Source organism: Poecilia formosa, unplaced genomic scaffold, assembly GCF_000485575.1.
Source record: "Poecilia formosa unplaced genomic scaffold, Poecilia_formosa-5.1.2 Scaffold135, whole genome shotgun sequence".
Lineage (NCBI taxonomy): Eukaryota > Metazoa > Chordata > Actinopteri > Cyprinodontiformes > Poeciliidae > Poecilia > Poecilia formosa.
The window spans coordinates 591,427-604,386 of NW_006800074.1; the positions used below are offsets into that span (position 1 = coordinate 591,427).

The following is a 12,960-nucleotide window of genomic DNA, read 5'->3' on the forward strand; positions in this document are numbered from 1 at the left end:
GCCTTATAGTGCGGAAAATACGGTATCTACATTAAAAAAATGACAAGCTTTCCACACAAGTATAAAGACCTAAGATTAAATTAAACGTCATCCTGCTATGCACTATGCTTTAACATAGAAAGTACTCCTTTGTTCTTCTGTTCCTTTTTTGTGTGTATATGCTCTAAAACTACTTTGAATAGCAACACTTGCATTCTTTGATCAAAATAGAAATAATGTGATTGAATTGAAATGCCTTTATTGTTAAGTGCTTTGAGATGACATGTGATGTGACTTAGCGCTATATAAACTTAATTGAATTGAATTTATCTTCACTGTCCTAAACAGATGTCAGACGAACACAAAAGGTTTAAATGACAACTTAGCTTCTTGAAGTGGATTGTAAAATCAGAAGCAACGGTCTTGTGCCTGTCACACAGATGATAGCTTTGGCAGCGTGTCCCACAAAGAACCATCTTCATCTCCATTCAGATCTGTTAATACCAACAAAGATAATAGTTTCACAGCACCACAGGTTTACTCTTCCAGCTACAAAAGAGTGGTGGGTCACACCCAAATATGGATCAGAAAACTGAGTATCGCACCGCTGACAAAGTCAGGGTGTTGTGGGAATACTAACACCATAAATTCTGCCTCTGCTTTTTGGCAAAGGCAGCAGAAATGTGTTTTATGACAATGTAGTTAGAAAATGGGCCAAACATTTAATTAACAAGCTCAGCAAAAACTGGAAGCATTCCTGGTTAAATGGTATTATTTTAGAATAAGTTTGCAGTTTAGAAGGGCTTCAACAACCAGAAGCAGAGGTCTGGATGAAACATCACACACAAACTGGAATGAAGTTTGAAAAACAATAAATCGCTTAACTAGAACAATGTCCACACCACATGAAACAGATCAGAATCGCTGTGTGAATCTTAAACATTCAGCATGAGTTTGCTGGTATAGGGGGTTAAATCTGAATCCCTTTGGCCCTCCTCTCTCCTTATGTTTAACCCTAGCTGTATGTTTTGCACATGCATGGTGAAGGTTAAAGGATTGCAGTTGTTTCACTGATGGGGGAGGGTAAAAAGGATGCCCCGTTCTTGGCCCTAACAACTGAGATCTTTGTGGGGCACACTTCAAAACGAAGGACTGCATAGACCTATGGTTTTACAGTAAACATTCCAAAAACAGAAATATGAACTCAGTGTTTTATACCAGATTACAGGATGGATTTAAAGTAATTTATTAAATACAAATATATCTGTACATACGAAGGTCTGTCCAGTAAAATATGCAGTATGTAATTTTTTAAATCATGGAATTGTAGTCATTTTCTGACTGAATGCTTATTCTAGAGTAGGAAGGGAAATCTTCTGGCACATCAGCCCCACCAGGAACTACTTTCACCAACTACCACTGTTATATACTCCTGACTAAAGGGAGAGATCAGTTAATGAAATCAAGACAAGAAAGCTCCCTACACTGACTATTAGTTCCACCCAGAGTGTGAGACTGTGGGCCAAGAGGAAGGCGGAAGGTGAAGCAATCTGTCAACATTATTATCCAGGACAAGACAGCAAATATCCTGAAGCTCAACGGGAGAATAACCAAAAAAATTACAAACTGCTAAATAAATGCCTCAAGTAGCACAAACTTGGACTGCAAGACAAAACCAGGCGGAAACAAGCCTTTGAATCGCAATACAAAGGCTTGGCAAAGTGAATTACTACGAGGACTAAAGGAAAGCACAGAGATACAAAATCATGGCACTACAGGAACAAATACTCAGCACAAGAGCAATAGAGGTCTGTTCGGGACAACGATGCTTCTGACACAGTCCAACACATAATAAACAACCAGACATAGTGGAAGAAAAAATGAGCAGATCTGATAACCATAGTGGTCTCAAGGGACAACCTCAAGAAGAAGAAACATGAGAGTAATACCAAATGGCTCAAAAAGGAAATGGAGAAGATGTGGAGAGTCAAGGCCTCAGTGGTCAACAGCGTGTTTCAGGCTGTGACCTTGAACCCTGGTGAGGGACTGCAGCAGATTCCTGGAGCAACCTCTGAAACCTGATTCTAGAAGAGCACAGTCCTGGGAATAGCTAAGAAACTGCCCCGAAAAGTGACACATTTAAATGTATTCACATTCTTATCAGGGTCCCATAAAAGAAATATGATTCCTTTGTGATGCAAAGTAAAAGGAAAATAAAACACCTGCAGCTCACTGTCACACCTGGATAGAAAAACAAGCAATGGAATACCTTCAGACATAGACTGGCCTCCCCAGGTCAGGCACTGCCAAAACAGCTTGGACACCATGGGAGCAGGTTTGGAAAAACAAAACAGTTCTTGGTGGAATTTGTTGCTGCTAAAAAACTGGATATAACACCAGACCTGGTCCAGAACGTTCCTTTCAATATGTACAACACAAAATGAATGACTCAACTGAGGTAAATCTGCTTGGAACAGTCCTGATTTAATCACAAATTTAAAAAAAAAGATACAAAATCAAAAGAAGAAAAAAAATCAATTAAAAGACTTTATTGTTATCAAGTGTAACATTTGCTTTCAACATCTCATGCATATACACCATTCCTTAGTTTTAACTTTATAAAATGCTGTTAAAACCAGATCATGTGGGCTTCAAAGTAAATATTTAGATGCATATTAACTAAAGTCAGTTCAAAATAATATAGCGACCCAGTGCATACATTTTGGAATAAAAGATTTTATATGAATTGTGCAACCAGTAAAGTGATGAAGTGAGAAAAAATGTCTTCAAGAAAAACAACAAACCATTGCTTGATGTGAAGTTTTCTGGCATTCCACATGGTGGAGGCAAAGATCCAAACTAAATCTTCTACAAATGATTGACAGTTTGATGCTGATTAAAATTGTCTTCATCAGCTATTGTGTAATTATGTGTAACAGTGTTGGTTTGGCATAAACCAGTAACTTAGATTGTAATGTTTCTAAAGAAAATCCATCAGCTCTCTCATGACTATCTGACTGCCATCTGGATATTCAATTATGCAACACTGGTATTTCCTGTTGACTAACACTGGAATTATGATATCACTGAAATGTTATTAACATAATTGTTTGATAAAAAAAAAATTTCTTGACCAATGAAGCAGATGTGTAACAGTAAGAGAGTATGAGTTAGAGATGGAGAAAAAAAATCATGACAGAACACGAAGTTCTAAACATTAACAGAAGAAACCAGTCGCAAACAGTAGGCAGCCTCAACAGGAATGTCTCTGGCGCTGATTTTGTTGGCATCCAAACGCAGCACTCTCAGCCTGGAGAAGTTTGTTCCGTCGATTGTGTCACAGAAACTGCTCAGGGAAAACTCTGAAAGGGAAGAGAAATGTGGAAACAGGTTATAAACATGAACACATCAAAAGAACTGCCAAACAAACCACAAGAAAATTGGAATCGGAATCAGAAACACTTAAAAAAAAAAAAAAATCAAGAAAACATGTTATTTCCCGCACCTGGTGGATTATGCCTTGCTTCAAGGACTGCGTTTGGGTTGCATTCCTGTATTCATGCCAAATACGCAGGCGCATAAATAAAATTATCTCCATAGTTCAGAATAGATCAGTTTGACCCAGTCAGGTCCATACTGGCTTGGTTTAGTTGCCTCTACATCATCATTTTTTATTGTGCTTGCTGAATGTGGCTTGCTTTGTGGATGTTGCCAGATTAAAGTGATAAAATACAGAAATGCAATAAATGACCCTGTTGTTTTTCAGCATGTAGAATCACATTTTGATACCACTGCAATAAATATTACAGACATGTTTTATAAATAGTACCGCATGACTTGGTCATTGTCAGTTTTATGATCTGTAGCTTTTTTTATGTTTTTTGGCTTTATGATTTGATTGTGTTTGACTCTGTTGCAAACAACAATTACAGACCCCAGGGATTGGAAGGTAAATGGTTTAATGAAGAGAAGAAATGTTTGAAAGACTTGTCTGCAAGAGGGAAAATACGAAGTCATGACCTGTTCTACACTGAAATACAGAGAGGTTGTTAGTGGGCGTGATCTACAGTAGAACTGGTTTTGCAGAAGAAGGAATCAGGGTCTGCACAGTGGAGCAGTTGGTAGAGCTGTTGCCTTGCAGCAAGAACGTTCTAGGTTTGATTCCTGGCCCCGGTCTTTCTGCATGGAGTTTGCATGTTCCCCTTGTGCATACGTGGGTTTTCTCCGGTTTCCTCCTACAGTCCAAAAACATGACTGTCAGGTTAATTGACCTCTCCAAATTGTCCCTAGGTGTGAGTGTGTGCAGGGTTGTTTGTCCTGTGTGTCTCTGTGTTGCCCTGCGACAGACTGGTGACCTGTCCAGAGTTACCCCGCCTCTCGCCTGGAACGTTAGCTGGAGATAGGCACCAGCACCCCTCCCGACCCCATTAAGGGATAAGGGTGTAAAGAAAATGGATGGATGGAATCAGGGTCTAACTTTATAAAGAAGGGAAATGATCGAGGAGGGGAGCGGTGTATCCAAAGATCTGGTGCTTGGCTGCTTGCTGGATCAATTGTCAATAGTCAGTTGTGATCAGTTTGCTCTTGTTTCGTTAGTAGGAGAGGATGGACCGTTGGAGGGTGGACAGGCAGTTGAGTAACGGAGGTGAGCCACAGGTGGGTGCCCTGAACAGGAGCAGCAAGGAGAACGAGAGAGAGATCCCGGGAGAGGAAATCCACAGGGTGAAGCTGAGGATCTAGGATGAACACTGACGACTAAACTGTGATGAAGGAGGAGATCGAGGGTAAGTTTTCAAGAAGACTCAATTGTGAGAGCAGACTAAGCAGTAGTTATCACAAGTAGTAGTTAACCATCTGGTTTCTGTCTCTGAGAAGCCACTCCTCTAAGTACTACTCCTTGATGACAGTAATGCATGCCACCTGGAAGCTACACCTGCCAATCACACCCTGGAAAGGAGGAGGAGAGAGCAGAAACCCAACAAGCAGCACACTAGTCTGCGGATACGATCATTTATATTGTTTGATTGTTTGAAATCTTAATTTGCTGCACCAATTAGGTAACGTCGATGTGGCTGTGGACAGCCACATCGACGTCTGCAGCCACATCGACATAAGAACGCCTCTTGTTCTTTTCATCTGACTGACTTAATTAGCCGTCACCTTCATAACAACATGTTGGGGACTTTCCACATAAAATGTGTGTTAACTGACAAAAACAGCATATACATAAAGCTCACTTTTAAATTGAACCGATTTTGACCAGTATCCTAAGCAGTACATTTTTGCTTAAATGGCATTGCCCTCTGAGATTGTTTGTAAAAAAAATAAGCCAACTTTCACGTTTCAAAATTTAGCACTTAACATACATAATTCGAGTGAAGCAGGTAGAATAACAGGTGATTGTTCTGCTTTCACAGTCTCTGATGTGAAAAGATCCCAGATAAAGAAATGAAATGTCATACTGCAAAACGTTTATCTGCTCGTTGACCGCATGTTCTGATCACCAACTCGGGGTTGAATGAGGATTTGGCAACATCAAACGCTCACATTGTCAAAGTTTTATATGCAACAGTGACATAAAATCATACAACATGCTACATTTTGATATATTACAACTAAGTTTTCTCTAAAGGATGACATACCAGTCTCCTCTCCTGTCAGCCAGTGCATTGTGCTTTCAGAATGTAAACAAAAAGATTTAATTGCTCTATTTGCAAATCTTATTGGTTTTTGAACTTTAAACTGGAGCGTGGCTAAATTGAATTTCAATTTTGTGCAAAGCACTTTGAATTGACTTTTGTCTGAGTTCTGTGATATAAATAAACAATTCTGCAATTTGCACAGCAAGTTCTCAAAATATCTGCAGCATTTCTCCTTATAAAAAGCAAAGATCAATGAGCTTGACACAAAATATTATTGGGTGTTGCTGCTTTTTAGCTCTATATAACAATTAATCAATTTAAATTGGGTCATTTTCATGGTATGTGATTTTAAAACATAATCGGTGTGTCGCCCCCTCCAGACGGGGTTTTGGCGCCCCCTCTGGTGCTGCGCCCCTATGCGTTGCATACGGTGCATACCCATTTTTTGCGCCTCTGTGTACATGCACTTTCTTGTGCATCTGGTCTTACTGTATCAGCGACATGCTTGCCACTACACAAGTACATTATGAATAATTACCATAGAAAGTTTTACAATGGATATTTAAAGTCTGGAGTTGGAGTTATAGCTTCAGTTGCATGCCAAGCTGTGAACATGTGTATATTTGCTGTTTAGTTGGGGGATTTTAATAAAGAACTCTTTGAGTCACATTCACAACCTCAAGTATGGAAGACCAAAGCTGCCATAATCAAGAACAGGTGCAAACTGCCATGCAGGACAACAGCGATACCCCTGGTGGTTTAGCCTGTGGAGGTGCAGTCTCACGCACCCCTTAGTAATGCATTAACTGATGCAATGAACTTGTAAACACATGGATGAGTGCTCCAGGGCCATTCAGCTGACAATGAAGGGCAGAGACTAGAAAAACTTGTCCCATAAAGCTGGGGCTATGAAAACAAATTGTTTCTGGGTCTCAAGGCTTTTTGAGGCCATCATTATATACACTGCTCAAAAAAATAAAGGGAACACTCAAATAACACATCCTAGATCTGAATGAATGAAATATTCTCATTGAATACTTTGTTCTGTACAAAGTTGAATGTGCTGACAACAAAATCACACAAAAATCATCAATGGAAATCAAATTTATTAACCAATGGAGGCCTGGATTTGGAGCCACACACAAAATTAAAGTGAAATGTTCCCTTTATTTTTTTTGAGCAGTATATATATACACAACTCGTACATACTGCTGCTTTAAGCCTGTGATACATTCATGTTTATAGTTCTGTGATTGTCAGCTATTGTTTCTCATTGTAGATCTTAGCTCGTGCTTTATTTGGGAAGACCATCTTCATTAGTGTTCTACGTATCTGCTGTTTTCTCTGTCACTTCTGTTTCTGGGGTTCTTTGTTATCATTCGTCTTCATCTTTTGACTCACTTTAAATGTTATGCTACGTTTTTGTTTGAACAGTATTTAGGCTTCTCTCCAGTCATTTTCTCTTTTTTGATCCCCTCTGTTCCTGTGGTCTGTTTTCTCTCAGCTGTTTTTACTTTTTAAACTTGTCTGGCCTGTTTTTGATTCCAGTAAGCACTTTCCTCCATATTAATCTTGTTCTAGTTCTGTGACTCTCTGAAATTTCAGACTTTGAGTTTTGTTACTGATCTAATATTTTTGCATTTATGCTTCTGTGCCTGCACTCTGGTCTCTATATACACAGCTACTGATAACACCCCATTAGCGCTAGATCTGGTTGGTGGAAAAACTCCCACGATCTTTGCTGACTCATTTCCAGCTCTGCACCAAGATGCATTGTTAGATCTGAGTTTTCATGGAGAAACATTTTGGCTGCAGCTCTCCTACTCCTTCCCATTCCACCTCTTGCCCTGCACCTTTTGTCTTTAACCCAAAGTTTCTAATGAATAGGCTGTCCCAGTTATAGTTGAGGAGGGTAGGGCCAGTGGGAATGGATTTACAGTCCTTGAAAAAGAACATGTCATGTTGTATTTTTGTTGAATGCATCCAAATGCAGCAGGCAGTAGCGTCAAATTTAGTGGAAAAAAAAGTAAACAAGCTTTCAAAAAAATCACAGGGAGTAGGAACTGTTTGAGGAAGCATAATAGGTCACCTTTAACGAATTGTCTCTGGTTAAAAAGTGACTACACATATTAAGATAAATAAAATTAACACTAGTGTCATTAAAATTCTCAATAAAACTTTTGTTTCACTTTGTTACTTTGAGATTTAAAGAAGTGTACGTACCTTTGATCTTATTGGCGTGCAGGTACAGGTTTTCCAGGTTCCTGCTAACAAGTGGGATCTTCTCCAGTTGGTTGAAGGACAGGTCAAGCTCAACGAGTGTGCTGGTGTTGAAGACATTGGAGGGAAGTCCTTCATCAGTCAAACTGTTGTGACTCAAGCGGATAAATTGTAGTTTGGGATACATGGTAAGAAAACCAGCTGGGACACTCTTTATGTTGTTATGGTCCAGGTAGAGCTGTTGTAGTTCTTTGGGAAAGTTGTCAGGAATTTTCATCAGCTTGTTTTTGCTCATGTCCAGCATCATAAGAGATTTTAGCCCCGTTAACCCACCGTCTACCTCTTCAATGTCATTTCCCTGAAGTTGAAGGGTGGTGAGGTTGGACATGGACTCAAATAAGTTGGAGGAGATGTTTGTGATTTTGTTGTAGGAAAGTCGCAGGTCAGTGAGGGATCTTGGTAAGTTACGAGGCACATGGGTCAGTTCATTGTTATCCAGGTAGAGTCGAACCAGGCTTCCCAGCTCGACAAAGACACTGTCGCTGATTTTCTCCGAGCTGAGCTGGTTATGCGACAAAATCACCCACACCAGGTTGGGGGCGTTGTCGAACACTCCATCCTGAATGCCTGTGATTTGGTTACGCTGCAGGTAGACATACTTTATGTGTGATGGGACATAGGGAATGTGCTGCAGGTTGCGGCTGTGACAGTACATAGCTGTGGGGTAGGCTGCTGGACAATCACACTCCAGGGGGCAATCGAGAGCCTCAGACTGCCAGCCTGCCAGCCGGCCTCGCAGTTGGGACAGCCACTGGAAGGGGCTGTATTCCTGGCTGACGTTCACATCCACCATTTCCATCAAGAGGATGAACACCAATGCTCGCATGATCACTTAAGGAAAGGTAAAGAATATTTTAAAGATAAATACACACGATTCATTCCAATGTTGCTGCAGTATACCTACCAGTTTCTTGCTGCCTCCTTGTTATCCACCTCTCTGGTATCCCAGTGTGAATGAGTGGAATATGTTGCCTGCCTAAAATAAATATCACCAGCCACCCCCTTTGCAGCTGTGGCCCCAAACAGTTTGTTTCATTACCACACATACCTTTGTTCCGCTTTCATGTAACCTACATAACAACCTATACCCTGCAGCAACGTAAATATTAGTACCATCTGTGAGCTGGTTGCGACATCTGCTTTTCAACCTCCTTGTTTTCCATCACAGTTTCAAACCTTATTATTAGCCGAGCAACTCAAAGTATGTCTTGTCATTTACTCTTGTGTCATAGAGGTTATGAAGAGGTTGGGGCCTCAGATATTGAATGTTTAATCAACCACAAAAGATGTGATAATCATAGCTATCATTTAAAATACAATCACATTGTTTCTGTGTGCTTTTGTACACTACAATTGGTATGCGTCAACAAAGTATTCTAAATCTTGCTGTTTGTCCAAGAACATCACCATTACCTATTTCTTCTGAATACTTCAAGGTCTGTTTTCAACAAGTACAGTATTCAAGTCATGGAGAAGTTCAGCATATGCTTTTGCTGGCGCCCGGATACATCAGAGAACCATTGGAGTCCTGTAAACTGCGATTCAGAAGAAAAAAAATAAAAACTACTTATATCCTCCTCTGGGGTAAGAAAATTGGATGCAGAGTTCAAGTGATTATGTGAATTCTTTGTGTATCTCCTTCCAGGCCACACTGAGGAAGCGAAGACGATATGCTGATTTAAGAATCAGCTTTGTTAAAAAGGTAATGGATCTTAATGAGCTTTAGATTACAACAAAAACAGAAAAATTCCCTCAATTTCATTTAAGCTGTCAGAATACTATGCCATGCCAGTTTGTGTCATTATTTGTTTGTCCAACAACACTTGCCAACTGTATGCTTTGGCACATGCTAGCCTGTGGGCAGGAAATGTTCAAAGAAAAGCAATTGTTTTTCTCATTAATTTGGGAAAGATTATGAATCAATTTTCAAACACTTCAGGGCCCATCATTCTACACTAATGAAAACATATTTATAAAGACACAAGAGCATGTCAAACTACATATTCCAAAACATACACTTTTAAGATGGCTGTCATTGTCTTTTGTATAGCTTTTGGTGGAGATATAAATTTAAAATGTTGAGGTTTTATTTTGAAGGCAGGTTTTTTTTTTCCCTCATATGACTTCCTGAAAATTTTAAGCATTTAAACAGGGAATAAATAATAATATTATAATTGAAGTGTGTCACAGTTAGGAAAGCACCCTACAGGTCTGGGCTAGTTGGGCTAACAGTAATGAGCTGTAAAACACGCTCTATATGGTCCAAGATGCAGTTATAAAGGAGATTTAAAAGAGAAGTTTTTATGCTTGGGAACAATGCTTTAGGCTTAGTAGCATCGACTATATTATATGAGCATCGACAAACAGGATTAAAGAAAGTAATTTTACTGTTGTGTTTTTGGAGTTGATAGAAATTATGGCATAGATTTTTGTGTTAGACAGTGACAATGCCTCATAATGTTGATTGCCACTGACTGTTAAACAAGAAGCATACAATAATAGAAACCAGAATCAAGGTACAGGGTCTTATCCAAATGTTCATGCAAAAGCAATAACCTGCTTTATTGCTGAAAAAGCAATAAAGCAGGTTTTTGTGTTTTTAGTTGTCAAGTTGACTTAAATATGGAGATAGGGTAGAAATGACTTAAGCCATTTGGTGTCACTCGTTCAATGCTTTGGGTGAGGATATTAAAACCGAGTGAAACAGTCACTTTGACTAACTGAAGTATAAAATCTTTTAGGGACAAGCCTAAGTAAAATCTTTAAAAGGACAAGGTCAAGTGGTAAACCACTGAAATTAACTTTCTCACATTAGATATTTGCCTCCTATCTGCCTAATACATTTTATTGTTAAAATTTGAATTTAAATTACAATCTTTGAGGCTAATTGAACCCAGGAAGAACATTTAGAATCATTATCTTTTTCTTACAACATTCAGTTTAACAAAGTCAGTTTTGACAGCTTGATGTAACTTATTTTAAAAATTAATAAGGAAGCCTACAATATTTACCTACCTAAAATCATAAAAATGTATATGTTCAAAGAGGGTTAACATTAGTTGACATCAAATCGCTTGGTACATTAAACTTTGCAACAACAAAAACGTTAATGCTATCCATTAATAGCTGCTGTTTTTAGTTACATGAATATAAAACACATATTTAACAAGAGGGTATACCACTGTTGAAAAACGAATCATAAAAAGCCAGACTAGAATTTGCCACACCGCATATTGACAAGCCACAAAGCTGCTGGGAAAATGTCCTCTGGACCAATGAAACAAAACTGGAGCTTTCTGCCAAAGCACATCATCTCTATGTTCACAGACGCAAAAGTGAAGCATACCAAGCAAAGAACCTGCTGTGAAATAGAAGCTTGGTTTTAAACTCAAGACTATTAAGGTGTCCTGGAGAGATGTTGTCAACTGATTATGTGTCTTTCAACACAATAGTGACTAAAAAAGAACAGCTAAAAACGCCCAAGAATTGCTAAGATAACACTGGACTTTTTTAAACTGGATTCAAGGAGCCCTGATCTAAAGCATATTGAGCATGTGGTAGGAGCTGAAACATGACATCTGGAGAAGGCACCAATTAAACTTGAGACAACTGGAGCAGTTTACCCATGAAAACTGCTCCAGCTGTCATGAAAAATGGGTCAAAATACTTGTAGACATGTGCAGAAGTCTCATTAATGTTTACAGAAATCATTTGCAGTGATTCCCTCAAAAGATTGCACAACAAAATATTAAGGGACTAGTATATTTTTCGTCCAGGCCTGCCTGTTTCATTAGTTTTTTATTTGTGTATGATTTTGTCATGATTGGTGGTTTGGTGAGGTGAAGGAAGACGCAGGCAGACCCAGGATAAAGTTGAATGATGGTTTAATGATGAATACTCCACAAAAGAACAGAATCCAAACAGGTTGCACAGGGAGCAACGGAGAAGACAGAGATGCACACATGACAAGAATCCGACAACAGACAAAGACAACAGGTGGGAATAAATACACTGGGAGGGTAATCAAAGAAACAACACAGCTGGGAACAATCAACAGGGAAGACAGAGACTCAGGGGAACAGACCACTGTAATAAACAGAAAAATATCAAAATAGATACACAGAAAACACAGATCACAACAGATTCAGTTAAACCACAATTCAAAGGCAATGCCAGATTTCCATTGGTTAAATATCTGTAATTTTTTATTTATGATTACTTTTGATAGTTTTAAGTTATTTCCGTGATCACCGTTTTTTGTTTTTTTCTTTATTTTTACAGAGAGTGTAAGAGCTTTGCCTTGGTGATCCGTCTTTCATTTGGGGCTGAATAAACTGTCTAAGAAAGTAAAATAAAATAATAATCTTTTGGTATCAGGAGGATTGTTCTCCAAACCACTTTTACTCAATTTTATTTGGTTATGCTGCATTATTTGATACCACTATTGTTTTGGAATTTATGAGATAACAGAGAAGTGGAAAAATAAGGAGAGGCTTTGTCTTATTGTTAAATGAGAAACAGTCGTAACAAAGTGCACACATTCAAATTTCAACAACAAATACCAACTTTATTGTTCCCTCATGCTGAAGGGAAGAAGGTCTCACTGCAAAGTCCAAATATTGACTGTCCCTCATATCAAACCAAATAATTACTGCTTGTGAAATAGCAACATACACAAGTTACTAAATGGCTATGCATAATAAGCAGAGCTTAGCCTAACTTCAGGAGGAGAGTTTAAAAAAAAAAAACACAGCTCACAAAATAGCTAAATCAGATAATCTAGATAATTTTCTTACCTCAAATGTGAAGTCTTTTTATTTTGCATCCAATCTACCTCTAAACCTGGAACATTTGTATGCTTGTTCTGGAAGCTATTGTTGGTTCATTAAGAGTGAAAATTTAATAGCACCCTTCTAGTGCATTGAATAGTTTTTATGCATGTTTCAAGTTAAAGAAAAAAAACCCTGATTAATCAACCTTTCAGCTGGAAATCATTATTTCTGAAAGAGATCTTGAAGCAACCTGAAATGATGTGTGGTCTTGCTTTTCATCCAAAGGA

At 38.7% G+C, this 12,960-nt stretch overlaps 1 protein-coding gene across 2 annotated transcripts; it reads right to left on the reverse strand.

Moving 5' to 3' along the window:
• Positions 1-2,445: 2,445 nt before the first annotated feature.
• On the reverse strand, positions 2,446-10,115 carry fmodb (fibromodulin b). Of its 2 annotated transcripts, XM_007562304.2 has the most exons (3): positions 8,806-10,115; positions 7,845-8,732; positions 2,446-3,341 (listed from the first exon to the last, which is right to left on the reverse strand). In XM_007562304.2, exons 1-3 carry the CDS (start codon positions 8,945-8,947, stop codon positions 3,190-3,192), a joined length of 1,182 nt encoding a protein of 393 aa, XP_007562366.2. In that variant the 5' UTR covers positions 8,948-10,115; the 3' UTR covers positions 2,446-3,189. The 2 variants fall into 2 exon arrangements, with proteins under 2 accessions (XP_007562366.2, XP_016531964.1); XM_016676478.1 differs by having other exon boundaries at positions 7,845-8,883.
• Between the last annotated feature and the right edge of the window lie 2,845 nt (positions 10,116-12,960).

What these genes read in the sequence shown, in the direction of transcription:
- fmodb (XM_007562304.2), bottom strand. Translation starts at nt 8,947, where the DNA reads ATGTGTGGTAATGAAACAAACTGTTTGGGGCCACAGCTGCAAAGGGGG. An exon ending in AAGGAGGCAGCAAGAAACTG is followed by an intron (nt 8,733 to 8,805) that starts GTAGGTATACTG and finishes CCTTTCCTTAAG; the next exon opens with TGATCATGCGAGCATTGGTG. An exon ending in GCACGCCAATAAGATCAAAG is followed by an intron (nt 3,342 to 7,844) that starts GTACGTACACTT and finishes CTTCCCTTTCAG; the next exon opens with AGTTTTCCCTGAGCAGTTTC.